Source organism: Falco peregrinus, chromosome Z (assembly GCF_023634155.1).
Source record: "Falco peregrinus isolate bFalPer1 chromosome Z, bFalPer1.pri, whole genome shotgun sequence".
Taxonomy (NCBI): domain Eukaryota; kingdom Metazoa; phylum Chordata; class Aves; order Falconiformes; family Falconidae; genus Falco; species Falco peregrinus.
In genome coordinates, this window is record NC_073739.1 from 66,130,545 (window position 1) to 66,146,774 (window position 16,230).

The 16,230-nt window shown below is 37.7% G+C and overlaps 1 protein-coding gene across 1 annotated transcript in view; it reads right to left on the reverse strand.

The window, feature by feature from the left end:
- MTREX (Mtr4 exosome RNA helicase) overlaps window positions 1-16,230 on the reverse strand; it is a 49,435-nt gene that overhangs the window by 20,662 nt on the left and 12,543 nt on the right. Inside the window, exons 13-15 of the mRNA XM_005241989.4 lie at window positions 15,361-15,471; window positions 14,215-14,316; window positions 12,626-12,751 (exon numbers count right to left, since the gene is read on the reverse strand). Of these exons, the coding sequence (XP_005242046.1) occupies window positions 12,626-12,751; window positions 14,215-14,316; window positions 15,361-15,471 (339 nt within the window). The remainder of the gene's footprint in view (window positions 1-12,625; window positions 12,752-14,214; window positions 14,317-15,360; window positions 15,472-16,230) is intronic.

The window sequence follows — 16,230 nt, forward strand, 5'->3', positions numbered from 1 at the left end:
CAAATGGGTTTCTACTAACACAAATGTGTCAGCCAGTATGACACCAACAGCTGAACTGCAGTGTGCAGAGGAAAGCTCAAGTTTCTACAGACGTCTCTGGTCTGATACAGCAAAGATGAGAGAACTTCAGTTGCTGACGCTAACCAACATTTAACACCGCTTTTTTCCTTAGAGCTGATAAAAGGATTACGTACCCAGGCTCTTGTCTATTTTTCTAAATAAACAGGGAACAGAAATTACTACTCCCTAAAAAGCTGCCTTCTCTACAACAGAGAATGCCATTCAAAAAATGGCATTTACTGACAAAGAGCACAGCAATTACGGCCGTGTCAGCTAATGGTGGGTCAGACTCTTTCCTACAGCAACGTCCACTGCAATAGCCAGGTATCAAATAAAGCAGCTGGAATACACCCAGCAGCCTATCTACAGACCAGCAGAGGGAGATACGGCAAAATGCTGCTGTGACTGCTCTGATCCCACTATGAACCCCCTTCCATACCTGACACGGTTACATAGCCTTAAGGCATCACTCAGCTATATGCTTCCAAGATTATCAACTATTTGAAAGAACAAAATTGTGTCATATTCTCACTTAAATGCTATCATAAAGGGAGAAAAAAAAAAAAAAGAACTTTATACTACTATAATATATCCACGGAACATGCCAAGAAGGACCAAACAATTTCTGCAGATTCACTTTAAAGGCTTTTTTAAAATCAGTATAGCTCAACTGTGAAGTAGTGATTTAAAAACAAACTAAAAAACCTCTAGCTATTTAAAGGATATTATTTGAAAGGCAGCATTTCAGCCAGTTGCTGATGTGGCAATTTTTATTTTAAACACATGATCAGCATTTTACAATTTGAAAGTAAGATCATTCTATTAAGACAAAGCAGTTAAAACATGATTTTTTTGGCAAAAATTGTGAATTCTTCCTGTTCCTTCATCTCATAAACACATGCTTCTCCAAGTTTTGGAAATTTCTGTTTTCTCAGTGTTCTCTAGGCAAGGCTACATTCAAAATCAAAAGTTCTAAGCAGCTTATTTTTTCTGAAAACTGGAACTGTTAATTCTCCAAATTAAGCATAACTACAGTAGCTTTACTGTACTACACCCTCAGCACTGCCAGTGAATTCTGCAGCATGCATTAGTCTCTACCAACCATCCCAAGCTATCAACAGACTTGCATGTAACAGGCAGCAATCACCTGGATGCCCTTGCTTCATTTACCTAGTAGCAAAGTATGGATTTTGCTGCTGCATTACGAAACCTCGTAGCAAAATACATAGAACAATGTATTTTTGCTATACTGTGTATACAGAAAACATGAGTAGACAATCAGCCTCTTCTGGCAAATTATAAAGATTGCAATAATTATTGAAAAGGGAATTAATGGTTACCTAAAGACAACTGCCAGATACATACAGCTGAAGGAAGGGAAAACAGGAGGGAAGAGAACATGGGCTACATTACTGAGAAGAAAATGGAAAAGGTGGGCCTTCCTTTCCTAACTTCCTCTCAAAGAGCCTACACACTATAAAGTGCTCAACTATCCTGGATTTTGCTTGCTGCTAAGACATAGTAATAGGCAAATCAGTTTAACTTACATTTTTTCCATGATGGTTTGCTCCTCTTGCAATCCCCTTCTCTACTCATGCCCTGTGCCACCAGCTCCCAGATCGACTTGTTTTTTCATTCTTACTTTCTTAAAAATATTCTGAAGCATGTATGGGACATTTAGCCCACCCTCTACCATAGATCCTCCCTTCATAATTCATGAATCTTTTCTTCAACAAGCCAGGGTACGCAATCATTTGTCCCAAGTTCTCAGTCTCTGGGGAAGCCTCTCCCTCGCCTCCAGAGGAAAACCTCCATATTAGAGAGAGGAAGAACTACCAACCACTCACGCAGAAAATGGGGCAAAAGCTTAACTGATCTGAGCTGCAACAAAAGTTGATGAGAAAGGCTGCCTTGAACAGACATCAGTAAGTCACTTTCAAACACACGTTGTGCCCACAGCTTTATTGCTGTTGGAGAAGTACCATCCCAGCTCTCTGGCCTCCTTTCTGCCAGTAATCCTCCTTCACACCCCTTCAAAGAGGGTGGTCCTGCCACCCCGAATCTTCAACAGACAGTAGCAACGTATTTTTTTCTGAGTATTTTTAGAAAAACAGGATGATTTTGCAAGCTTTTCTATCCCCCTGGATAAGAAGTGCCTGGATACATGAGAACAGCTTTGATGTATCAACTGAAATTAATAGCCTACTTAGTGCACTTGCAACCACATTACTTCTGGAGAAATTTTAAGAAAATTTACCAGTAGTGCCCTTTCAAGTCTTCCAAGATTTGGATTGCAAAAGAATGACTGGTTTAAGCTGATAATGTTAAAAATCAAGAACATAATCATGAACAATTCACTACAGAAATAATTTAGTCAAGAACTATGTCAAAATTATAGCCGCTATACATTGTACCCTGTTTAACTGCCAAGAACTTCAGAATAGAGTATCTCCTTATCACAAGCAAATCACCCAACAGGGCATTCAGCATTTCCCAGTCCTACCATTTCTGGCCCACATAAACTAGAAAGATATAAAGATTGGGAAGGACAAAGATCAGTGCCTGGAATGGATATTCACAGGGTTTTTTCACTTTTTTTTATTACTGTAAATACTTGGAAGCCTTGTCTAACCAGAGATGCGAGAGCTGTCATTGCTGCATTATGGCATGTTGTGTTGAGCAAGACATACATTTGGTAAGGGTTACTCTCCCTGTTTTCTCTTACAGCGGGAGAAAAATATTTACATTTTTAAAACTGTTCCCATGCAGTGAGGGAACAGATTTTGCACATAACTTTCCTGCTCTCCAGCCTGTCATGGAAAACATGTACAAAGTTTTCACAGGGAACACAAGATGGCAAATACTGTCTGAAACTGAACAGGGACCTTATGGGCTAACAAAAAAGAAAGACACAACCTGCAAAGCAACAATAAAGTATCTTTCATAATGCCACAAATCAGATACACTACAGGACATATTTTAAGCCATTTGGTTCACTGACAGTTTCATTTGCTTATCAGTGTTTCCAGAAATAAGCTGAATGAATGAGTTTCCAAAAGAGAAAACAATGAAGTGCTTTATGATAACAGCAAAGAACAGAATACATTGATGATACTCAAAAGGTATCTCACCTTTTTCCTCATTAGAGGGAAATATGTACACTTAGCTGTCTGTGACAGCTGCCATCACAAATTTACATGAAACGCCTCATTAAATAAAAATGCAAGTGGCTGCTTGATACATCTTTAAGACATAGGAATACCTTCAGTGAAATATTAATTAACAGCACAATTTTTTCCATATATCAATGATACAGTTACCACATGAATAATCAGGTCTCTATCAGAAATACCAAAAAAGACTGAGTAGTTACAATGATAACAGGATTATCCTGAGCTGCATTACCCTGACTGCAAAACCAGTAAAAACACCTTCTGCAAGGTTATTTTTAATAGACTATGGTAAGCAGCTATTTTAAGCAGAAATTTATTACCAATCTGGCTCACTGCTTTGCCCCAAAAACAGTTGCACCAACACAAACAGAAGCCACTGTGGGTAACCAAAGACTGCTTTAGCAGGCTTTACCAATGAAAATACCTCAGGATTGGGTTGCACAAAGGCTCCAGTTGTAGTAATAGACTTAAAAGGAAAAAAATGTATCTTGATTTCTCTTGCACGCAACTACCACTGGCTGAAGTTAGTTCTGAATGACAGAACTTTTCAGTCATCTACCCTCTCTAATACAGTAGCTCCTACCATTGTAACTATCCTTAGTTCTACTTCAGGCTGCTAACTCCAAGTTCTGTTCTTCTCCTAAGCCTCTGTCTTCTTTCTGAACTGAACACAGAAAAATATACAAAAAATCTTACACACCTGTACCAAGGCATCCCAAATTAACAAAGCAGTATTTAAACTCTCAAGCAAGTATTTTAAACTACAAATATTTTATACAACACAAATGTCATACTTTAACTTAAAAATTTTAAAATTGGCCCTCCCCAAACTGGGACCATAGCACTGCTACACGACTTGCTCTGCACAGAACACAAATGGACAGTGGGGGGAAAGGTAATTTAACATGCATTCAACACCGTGCTGTACAATCATTCTTTTGGATCTGAGCTGGCCTGGTAACACTATAACTGTATTTGCAGAATACATTTGAGAGAATAATTTTGCTCCTTTTAAGTTGTATAAATTCAAAGAAAGCTGAAATGGAAAAAAAAAAAAAGGTATCTGTATATGTACTCAGAAGCTAGCCGAGATCTGCAGCTCTCATTGGCTTCAGATTTGTGACTACAGGTATCAGGTCAGTGATGTGACAATTTATAATTTCAGTAAATATGCGGTACATTTTAACTTAAAGGAAATGTGTGCCCTAGCAAAGACTATATACCTCTACAAAAAGTGAACATAAAAATAAATTCAAAAAAGAACTTTGTCTTCTGTTCATCTCACACTTACCTTTTTTGGTTTAAGAACAGGAAGGCAAAGCAAAAAATATAGCTTAATCAGTTAAAATACATTTACATTTGTAGTGATGAGTTTAGCAAAGCAGAAGAAAATTTCAGAAAAATCGCTCAGTCGGAGGGAAATTGCTTTCCACAGACTGACCTAATAAAACTTCAAGTAACCTGTGATATTAACAAGCAACAACCACAAATAATGAATAATACCAGTTGGCTCAGTCCTACTGGCTCTGGAAAAGCCTGAGGTGAAGCTCAAGAGTGACTAACTATTTTACATGCCATATGGCACCCCATCCTACCACATTTTGGTTGCAAACATCACGAGAACTATTTGCTGTTCTCTTCCATCTGTTGGTTTGCATCATTATCCAGAAAACTGTGGCCCTGTTCATGACGGCATTTGAGTATCTGTTTCCCTTAGACCAGCTGAATTGTCTCCATAATTTCATGTTAAAATCTTGTTAACTTTAAAGATAGAAGTGAAGTAATTTCCTAAAATGAAGCCTGGAAAAGTTCTGCAGCTTCATAAGAACAAGAAAAGTTCGGCAGTTTACAATAAAAATAAAGATTTCACATATAAAATTATTTTTATGTGAATTTTAATAAAAGTATCCAAGAAGATGAGAATCCCACTGAACCAGCTAAAGTTACAACTTTAGATGAGAAAGAACATTATAGTATCCTCAAAACCATTAGTGACAATCTACTTCTTTAGATTTTCCAATGGCTTTTCCAACAACCGTTAGTGCCAACCTCCAGCTGAAGTCTATTTCTCTCACTAACTAAGCAAATTTCTCAAATCCTGAAGCATTTTTTTATTCTCCATATGAGTAAGCTTTAAGTGAAATCAAAGTACAATATTATAATCATACTTGTGTGTTAAGCTGATGTTTGCAGAGGGGCTGAAGGCTCACCAAAGACAGTCTCATTAGAAGACCTTGCCTGCTGTCTTGTGTGTAGTCCCCAACAAGATTAAATGGAAAGCTGTCAGTACTTGCTCACAAGTTAATCGGAAATAAACTGAAAGACCAGTTTGCTTCTCTAGAAACATCTTTAAAGCATTTGGGGAAAAGTAAATGTAAAATCTGCATACAGTGCAGTTTTAAAAGGGGTACAACCTGGACAACCAGCAGTACTAAAGATTTTGCAGTCTTTATCATAGAAGTGAAGTAGTAAGCATCATCATTCCATACCAATTTCAATACAGGCCACCACATTTTGCTCAAGAAAACATTACTCATAGTTACTGTGTCAGGACATCCTCTTGCAAAAGCCTGTGCTCCAATTCTGCCAAACACTGAACTAAACAACTGCTATGGTCTAGCCTGCATCTGACTGTACCTTGAGCTTCGTTACAGAGATTGTCAGCAGCTCCCTGTTCTTGCCTTCCATGACGCATAGCTAATAACCTTGCATGATCATACAGTAAAAATTCAGTACAGTTTGTAAGAGCAAAATGACAACTCAATGTAACAGAATCAATCTTACCATCTGAAAAAAAAAAATCCCATTCACTGGAAAGGTTTTCTATGTACTAGTCAAAGGAGATCATTTGAACAAAACCACACAAATAATTTTAAGAATATGATGTTAATGCATATGGGTATTTTAAAGAGTAACAGACTAAACAGTTCCGGACTGTCATAAATTTACCTAACAACAACAACAAAAAAAAGTGCCCCAAACCCCAAGCACTAAAATAGAACCTACACTTTTACATTACGTGATTTTTAAAGTTTTACTATTTTTCAACCCAATTCAAGAGCATAGACACCTGTATTTATCTTAGAACACAGAAAGACCAATACAGGAGCAGACCCATGGCCTACTAGTCAACACTAGACAAGCCAAAAAAAGGAACAAGCATTCTCACAGTCAAAGATTAAGTGAGCTACTTCTGCATAAAACATTAACCAACAGTCTTCCTGAATTCTGATTTATCACAGTTTTTTATAGTATTACGTGACTAAGGCATTTCTCATGACCCAGGCAAGAGCTGTAGTTGCTTGTTACACTTTCTGTGTTAGAAATCCACACAAAATTACACTGGCGCCCAAGGCTTATTATTAATTCCCCTTGGAGACAGGTAGCCATGCTTATGCAAAAGTACTAAATTCCAGCAATTTTATCAGATAGCTACTGTTCCAGAAGCTTCCTCTTGTAGCATTGGAGCTTCTCATCACTGCCTCAGCATTTATAATCTTACATTTATTCCTGATCAGCATAAATTTATTTATTTTTATGTAAATACTGCTTTTCATGGTAACTAGAATTTTCATTATACCTCGGAGCCTGAAAGGAACAGCCATATGTGATACACAGCAGATGATTAAAGCACAACCTAACTAATGATGCTGCCTCAATTATAAGGGAACCATGATTTGCCCTTTCAAAATCAAGAAACTTTCCAAAAACTGCACAGTGGTCATATGAGAGAGCTGTGCAAGCAGGCAGGAAGATAAGTATTAAACTGTCCGAATTGCTATCCTGTTTATTATTTAGTACAATAAAACAACCTAAGAGTCAAAATAAAATACAAAAAGACCAGATGGCCGTCTAATAGCAGCATACAGGCCAAATAAGCACCATACTGCCAACTCCGTAAGTGAAGGCCCTGCCAAGAAGCCAGATGTAGCTAGTGGAGTATCTCCTACAGCTTGGCATCAGTGCACTTTATTTTCCATATGCAAATGACAAGGAAAGCATAATACTGTGTATTTTATCTGGCTAGATTAATCTTTTATTTTTTCAGTCCATCTAACTTCTGTGAGGGAGTAAGTAGACGCAAAGAACTGATACACTCAAAAGCCCACTTACATTAGCATATTTTCTCTACTTATACCAACATTCACTTCCATAACATAATTAGCTTAAGATTTTTGCCTTTCAGAGAAACACTGTTCAATAACTCTGTAGGAATACATGCTTGTAACATGGTCAAATTCCAGCTAGAGGGAATGCTGCTCAGTTTCAAAGGCCATCCACTTAGCATCAAAGGGAAGTTTTCTGCTTCCTATCTAAACTAACCTACCATAGCTGAAGATTTTAATTAAGGAAACAAATAACAATTTCCTATCACATACCTCTTAGTATTATGCAAATGTAAAAGTGTAATTTACTGTCATCAGAACACTATCCAACAGTGTTGTAAGCATTTAGTTTTAAAGATCTGTGCAAGTCACCAGTTTACTAACTATCCAGTGGTCAAATAAATGTTAAGGATAAACAAAAAAACCTAGTTACGCTGCAGAAGACAAATGCATGTTACTGAGTTTAAGAAATATTTACAAATATGCCTCTTAAGAACTCCATCTAAGACCTGAACTTGGAACTTCAGTTGAAGTACTGTACACAATGGTGCAATGACAGTTTGATAGCCAAACAGCACAGCTGCAGCAATACTGCTGATACTGAAACATACTCAAAGCTCTTAGTTCGCTAACCGCAGCGGTAGGCAGCTGGTAACATTATTCCTAGACGTTTTGCTCTAGTATTCAGTAACTGGTTTGGATCAGACATCATTGGGGTTGAAGAGCTATGATAAAAATGTCCTGTGTAAATGTCCTATCATTCTCAATATGGCTAATTTATTTCTTCTGAAGTACTCCCTATAAATCTTTAGCTTACCCTGCAGCTAAGCCACAATACTTCATGTGGCAGCAAACTACTACCACAAGACATGATCACGATCTTACTACTAACCGTCAGACACACTTAATAATGAATACAAAATATGAATATTCAAGAAATGTTAGTCTGTATACATCCTTGGCCTGCTTCATCATGAAATTTCTTATAAGTGTTTTGTATTTAAAAAGGAAATTAAGAAGTACTTTTCATGTTGTACTGCTCACCTTCTAAAAGATTATAAAAGCATGAAAAATTAATGGAATAAAATTATTTAGATCAGTGGAGAAGAATCAAGACATAATACAGGGAGCAAAAAAGCTGCCATTATTTTCCCCTTTTGTTTCCTATAATTCAAAAGGAGGAAAAAATAATCAAAGGGCTTATAGTTTCAATAAAGGAAATACTCTTTACAATTTCCTTAAAATCAATTAAAAAGGCCAGAGACAGTATCAAAAAAGTGATCTACTATTTCTTTTTTTGTCTTAATTCAGGCAGATTGAGTTCTATAGTTCTCAAACTACTGAACTTAAAACAATTTCTGAACAGTTGAGCTGACAGAGTAATGTCAAAAGTCTGAACATAAATAATTGAAACATCAATTGTTATTAAGCTATTTACAATTATTTCATACAAATTAACTTTTGGGGGATATTCTTTATAAACTATAGATTACAAGTAAACAAAATCAATGTTTACTTGTTACATGTTACAATGTTACAAAAAACCAAAAACACATAAGGAGTGTTCTCTCATTTTATATCTCCTGATGTTTAATTTTTCAGCTGTGAAAGTACAAATGTATAAAGTATTTCAAGAACTATGCCACAAAATTACAACTCATTTTACATAATCTTAAAAATTCACAAAAATCCAGTTAAAATACTTAGTACTCATACATCGCAAGAGATGTACCCATGCATTGTTTATGTAAACAAGTAAATGTCCACTCCGCTAAGAAAACAGAAATTGAATCAAGACTAAGAAATAATTTCAAAACCTAATGCTCCCATACATGAATAGTTTCAGTATTTTTGAAATTGCTTATTTTACTGATTTCTGGTTAGTTAGCCATAATGCAGCATTCACAAAAATTCTGACTTTGATAAGGTGAACATTCCTTGTGTATAACAGCAATTTAATGTATACATTTATTATGAATTAACAGGTAGCACTGACGGAGCAAGACACACATGAAAAAATCCACATCTGTGTAACTAACAGCAGGCATATATATGTTTCCCTTCGTTCTTCATCCCAAAATAGAGAAATACTGGCATCCAATTTTTTTTGGTAACGAATACACTTTTTATTAACATACCCTGATTGTGACTTAAGGCAATGTGGTAAAAATTTATTAAATTGACTACTTCTTATGAAAAAGTCTGTGGATTTAATTAGGGATCGCTTAACTTGGACAGGGAGCTCAGGCAGCTCAAGGACAACTTCAATGAGCAGGTGGTATTTGCCTTGAGCCCCCTGAACCAGCAAGATATGAGCAGGACCATCCAGACAATAAATACTGTGTGCAGCTGTGTCATGGCGGTAACTCCACCATACTCGGGTGTCTGGCCAATGTCCCTGTCATGTGTGAACCTTACAAATCATGAGATAGTGCACACCTGCACTTAGCCTAAAGTTAAAAGTTTACATATGCTAGCTGTAGAGGAATGAAGCTGGGTTAATTAACATTGGTAATATACAGCTGTGGGCTGGCTTCAGGGGCGGTGGGTCGGCTGATGTAGACCAGGTGCAGCTGTGGCTGGTTCTGTTAAGGGGTTGGGCAGCCAAGGAAGAGACAAGGCAGAAGCAGAGAGAAGAGAGAGAACACATGCCCAGGCTGAGGAGAGACTAGGAGAAGGCAGCAGAGGGACTGGCATGAGGAGTATGTTGGTATGAGATGGTAAAAGGCCTTGTTGCAGCCTGCTAGTTTAGAGAGTGCTGTGACAACTGATGCCCCGTGTGAGGCCCTTCAGATTATGAGACTGAGTGTACTGAGTGATGACAGTGGTGATGGCTGTGCTGGGGGATGTCTGAACTTCTGAACAGTGATGGTGGTGCCCAACATAGCGGAGACAGGTGGGGATAGCCTGCGATCCAGATCACGTTGACATAGGCAGGAAAAGCCTGGGGATCTGGATCAGATGCCAGTAAAGATGAGCCATTGGGGTCAAAGAGAAGGAAGCCTGACTGCCGTGGAGTTAAGAGACTGAGGGTAACGGGCAATAGCAGTGGAGTACATGACCAGACATGGCAGCAGCCCACAGGAGTGGTGGGTCCTGAGCGGGTCTGGCCACACAGCGATGATGGCTGTGCCGGGGGAAGGCGTGGGAGCAGCACGGTGCTGCGGGCAGCTCCCGCCGTTGCTGCTGAGCCTGGTGGTATTCTTGCCGGTGTTTACGTGCTCGTTGAAGGTGTCTCCAGTTGTAAAAAAAATGAGTGACCACAAGATGCGGAGAAGCTTGTTGGAACATGGAGTAATGTATTAGTGCTGTATTCTAAATCTGCTGTTGAAAGCTCATTCAGGTTACTGTCCGGTGTGACCCAAGAGGTGAAAAGACGAGGCAGTAAGTTCATCAGAATCCCACTCTGAAGAAAACAAAATCCCAGATTTCAAGAAAGCAGATGAGAAGAAAGATGATCAGCCCCCAGAAGCTGAAAAGCCCAAGATAAAATTGAAGAAGGGATATGTGTATAAGTTCAGGGACAAATTGTCTGGACCGCATGAGAAGTTTATCTGTGAAAAACTTGTGATGATTGTTAAATACAGAAGGCATGAAATGCTAAGAAGAAAAAAAAGAGTTCAGGGACAAGCTGCCTGGACTGTATGAAAAGTTTATTTGTAAAAAGGTTGTGATGATTGTTAAAAACATAAGGCATGAAATGTTAAGAAGACAAAAAAAAAGGGGGGGCGGGAATTGTAGAGGAATGAAGCTGGGTTAATTAACATTGATAATACACAGCTGTGGGCTGGCTTCAGGAGCGGTGGGTTGGCTGATGTAGACCAGGTACAGCTGTAGCTGGTTCTGTTAAGGGGTTGGGCAGCCAAGGAAGAGAGCTGCTGAGGAAGGGAGAGGAGGAAGAAGCAGAGAGAAGAGACAGAGCGTACCCTGGATGAGGAGAGACTAGGAGAAGGCAGCAGAGGGGCTGGCATGAGGAGTATGTTGGTATGAGATGGTAAAAGACCTTGTTGCAGCCCGCTAGTTTGGAGAGTGTTGCGACAGCTAGGTGTGTAAACAATTAGGGTTTTTTTACTGAGTTTAAAGGTGGGCAAGCTCCAGGACTGGGCCAGAAGCCTCACCTACAGGTGGACACAAAGCACAGGAATTTTCCCAGTTACTCCTGGCGCTGGCTGCAACGGAGCTTCCCAGCCAAAGTGGGCCTGGATGATGTTAAGGTGGTAGCTGGTAATGTATCCTTTTCTTCACTCTGTAATGCTTTGCAGTAATGATTTCATGCTTTGCTCCTACTGCTCTTTTATCACATTGTGCTGTTTCCTTTTGGCTTGGTGTCCAGTCAACCAGCAAAACAGGCGATTCCCACAATTTAAACAAACTTTAACAGTACCATAAGTGCCATTTTAACACAAATGACCTGCTACTTGTACCAAGGCTACAAGCTCCTGAATAGCATGCAGAGAACACCTCCAAGTTTTCAATTTTAACGTGTGTGCACAACTAACATAAGCAACCTAAGCTAGGCAACACGCACACCAGAATATATGCTTCCTTATGGTTATTTTTGCCATGGAATTTAAACAGAAGTGTAGTGAGTGCAATGCTTCACATTCCAGTTCTAAAGCAAGAGGGTATTACTGTAATAATCTGTAACAACTTCCATTACAGTTTGGGGAAGCCTTATTATCTAATGCCCATCTCAACCGCAAGAGTGGTTTTTTTCAGCCTCTTGATTTCCAAACCTCAAAGTTTCCTATAAGCACTATTATTTTCTCCATAGTTAATTTTAGCTCACTGACAGCCATCTCACTCTTCTTATTTACCATATTTATCTTATTTTTTGCATAACATTGTCCAGTTTGTCTATTACACTGAAAAGTACATTAACCAAGTTTTACTTCACCACAGAACTAAGCCTTTAATAATTCTTGTGAAAGCTCAGCAAACCTTTTCAAGTTCAGCAATATCCCTGAACTGACTGCTGTCAGCAAGAAACAAACAGAACTCTGCAGTGGTAGTGATATCACTAGGAAACAGGATATAATTCTACCTCTCCTGCCTGAGAACCCTTTTATACAGAGAAGGATGATAATAGTCTTCTAATTTTGTTTCACAACAGAAACTCCTGCTTTAATGAGAATTCAGTGAAAGCCCATACTCGTTTTAGGAGCTGTCATCTCCCACCTGCATGATCTAACTACTTTTTTTTTCTAGATAGGTAATTTTGCATTACTCGAATAAGCATAACCTTAGTGGAGAGGATAAAAAAAAAAAAATCATCTTCTTTCCTACCTTCAAAAGCTGCTTGCCAATTGTTGGACTCATTTTTTCATCCACCATAAGAATTACTATTCCTCTATCATCCATACCTCGGCGTCCTGCACGACCTGACATTTGAATGTATTCACCTGAGGATATCTAGGATAACATGAGAAAAAGAAAAAAATTAACAAATATTAGAAAAATTGCAAGAACATATAAAGTGCTATTTACAATTATACAGTAAATGACCATGATGTGTACTAAGACATGAACTTTTGACATGTTGAATTCATTACTCATAAGCCGATTATTAAACTACTAGGAAAAATCCATGACTATGAAAAATGTATGTCAGCAGCTGAAGTTATCTAATGCTCCCATAGCTACAATAATTTCCATAGCACAGTGCGTCATTTTAATAAACATAAAACACATTTTACTAATGTCTTATGTGATGGAAGGTTGCTGGGCATGGTGGAGATTTATTAAAATATATTATACATCTTCAAGATACTCACAAGGCACCTTCACCATCTTCAAATAATACTATCACTTCATTTGATCAATTCAAATGTATCATTAAAACACTGATACCTAGCAAGAGCTGCCGTATTCTTATGCCTACTAACCATGAAACTGAAGAGGTTATAAAGAACTGGGACATGGACAAAAGCCAGCTGTAACCGGCTCCCTTTGTCTCCATAGGTTATAAAATAGGGGGTCATGTCATCTGTGGAACCTGCATTCCCCACAACTTCCTGAGTTTCACTTTAAGTCAAATCTCAAAAACTACTTAAGTCAACCATGCTGTATCATTTTTAAAGCAGGAGTTCCACATATCTGATAGCTCAAAGGTACCTCATTCTCACATACATCTTAAGGGCATGCAATCAGACTGAATGAATCATGAAACTGAACAGCCTAAACTAAGACTGAAGAGATGTTTACCTCACAATGCACAAGTCAAGTCACTCATCCTGTTTATCTCAATTTTCCTGGCTCTGAAAGATGAACCATGACACTCATCTATGAAGTTTTGCTGTGATGACTTGTACACCCTTATTACCATTTACATGTGATTCACATAGCTGGTTTTAACATTTAAAACTTTAAAACTATTTGCTTTCCAGCAAACAACCTCTCTCTCCTTCACCCATTTCTGTCTTTCTGTGCGCTACCCAAAATAGTCTGCTGTAACAGATCAATACTCTCCAGAGGTAAATGATCTCTTTTCTTGGGTCTGTCAAAACCTAAAATTTAGTCATCATTATGATATGATACTGAGCCCAATTATTCCCCACACTCCTCTGACACAGAAGAAAACAACTGGGTCTCACAGTTTTGGACAAGTTGTAAAGAAGTCTTAGTCTAATCCAATGTTTACTGCTAACCTGTTTGACACCCTTTTGCTGTATATATTAAAATAAATAATTTCATGCATAATCTGAATACTCTTCAAGAATTTGTACGCTAATTATGAATTAATTAGTGAACAAAGATTTCTGAAAGAAAAAAATGTATTCTACTACATTGAAGTGGGTAAGTCAAGAGTAAATTTAAGGCTAGTAAGGTTTAAATAATGCAATTCATTTATTCAACAGAACCTGTTTTTCACTTACCCATCGGAAATCTTTTCCGTCAAATTTGCTGGCACTCGTAAATAGCACAGTCCTGGCTGGCATATTAATTCCCATAGCAAAAGTCTCTGTTGCAAATAAGGCCTAAACAAACAAACTAAAGTTAAGCAAGCAAAACCAAAGGCTCTTAAGCAAATGTGCAAATAGTCAGAAATCGCTACACAAAACCTCTCCAGATTTTACTACTTATATACAGTGAACATGGGAACATACGTGCATTCAATAGCTAAAAACTGGACCAGAAACATTCTTTCCCCCTGCCCTTATTTCCTCTGGGAAAATGTAAAAACTAGTTATATGGGACCATGTAAAAGACTCAAAGGAAAAACACAAGGGGTGCAAATTATATTAATGAAAAATAATTGTTAATTTCCAAAAAATTTCCCCCCAAACCCCCAGAACTTTTATCTAAAGTCAGATTTTTCTGAATGTATGTGTATTAGGGCAACCAACAAGCAGCTTGGTTAATGTCTACAGTCGTTTATAGGAGCAAAATACATCATAAAATTGTGGAAGAAAATATTAAAAGTTAGATACTGCAAATATTAATACTTTAGAATAAAACCTGGAACACTTAAAACTAAAGCTGTAATTGTGCACTAACACATCTTTCTCCTTATAGAGGAGACAAAACCCCACATGAGGTTCAAGAATTGTTTTTTAGGGTTTTTTCAGATAAAGGTGGAGGCATTTATGCAAGTATTTGCATTTTTCAAGGGAAGGGAGCTGAAATCAATTACATGAATTAAATCTGTGCCATTGGAACAGCCACATGCTTCCAGAGGTGCTGTGTGCATTTGCAGAACCAGGTACGCAGATCCACAAAATGGGGACTTCCCTTCATGTATCTGTAGCTCTTCTTGAAATTGCCTACTTACTGGTCCACACAATGTTAAAACAATTTTTTTTATAAGTACTAAGCTTTATGCTTCCTGCATTCAAGACACAAAGCGTTTTTCAGTTTGCCATGTGTACTGACTCTTTCACCTTTTTCAGTCAAGGAGTCGTCAAGATCTCCAGTATAATACTAGTGTACGTTCTGAGCTAAGACATACTTCTCAGTTTTTCAGGATTACTGACTGTGGATTCACACAGAGAAAAACCTAAATGTGGACATAAAATACATACCTTTATTAAGCCCTCAGAGAAAAGAATTTCTATGGTTTCTTTTAAGATAGGAAGCAGACCGCCATGATGGATACCAATTCCTCGCTTCAGAAGAGGAAGTACGTGCTCAACCTGGGAATAAACATACAAAGACCGGTAAACAAATTTTAATATTCGTTACTAAAAATTAAAATCTCTATAGAAAACCTCAACACTGCCCTTAGTGCTGATATAATTCATTACGTCCCGATTTTAAATACAATAAATACTCCTCCAATATTATTTTCCAGTTAGAACTAGGAATGATATGAAGGGTAAATCAGAGACCAATCTTTTCAGCAGACTAGTCTTAAATTTGCTTAGGCCAACTGTGAAGCTATGCCCAAATTTACACATGCAGTTAGTATTTAAATCTGTCTCTATTAAAAAAAAATGCCTCATTTAGAATCAGTTTTGGAAATAGTGATCCTGGTATGAATGAGATACTTTGTTTCAATTTTAGTTGTACTGATTTCATTTATTCCTATGTGCTGTAGGACAGTAATTCAGCACCTATGCCATACAATGCAATTCAGGCTGTAAATGACTGAATTGATCTCTTAAATTCTAAAAACATAATACTTCAAACAAATAACTATATAAATTTAGCTTTGTCTCTGCTTTTTTCTTTCAAAACAAAGATTCTCGCTAACAATCTATTAACACTTCGTTACCACCCCAAACCTATTTCTGAGAATACACTTTTGAGTTATCATGGTCCACAGAGTCCAAAACAGATTACTTTGATACAGTGCCACTGTTACAAACTTACTGTAAAAAGACAGCACATAACACCTTATATATTGATTTTTTTCAAGTTCACAAACAAAACAAGTATGTGAAATCTGAAGT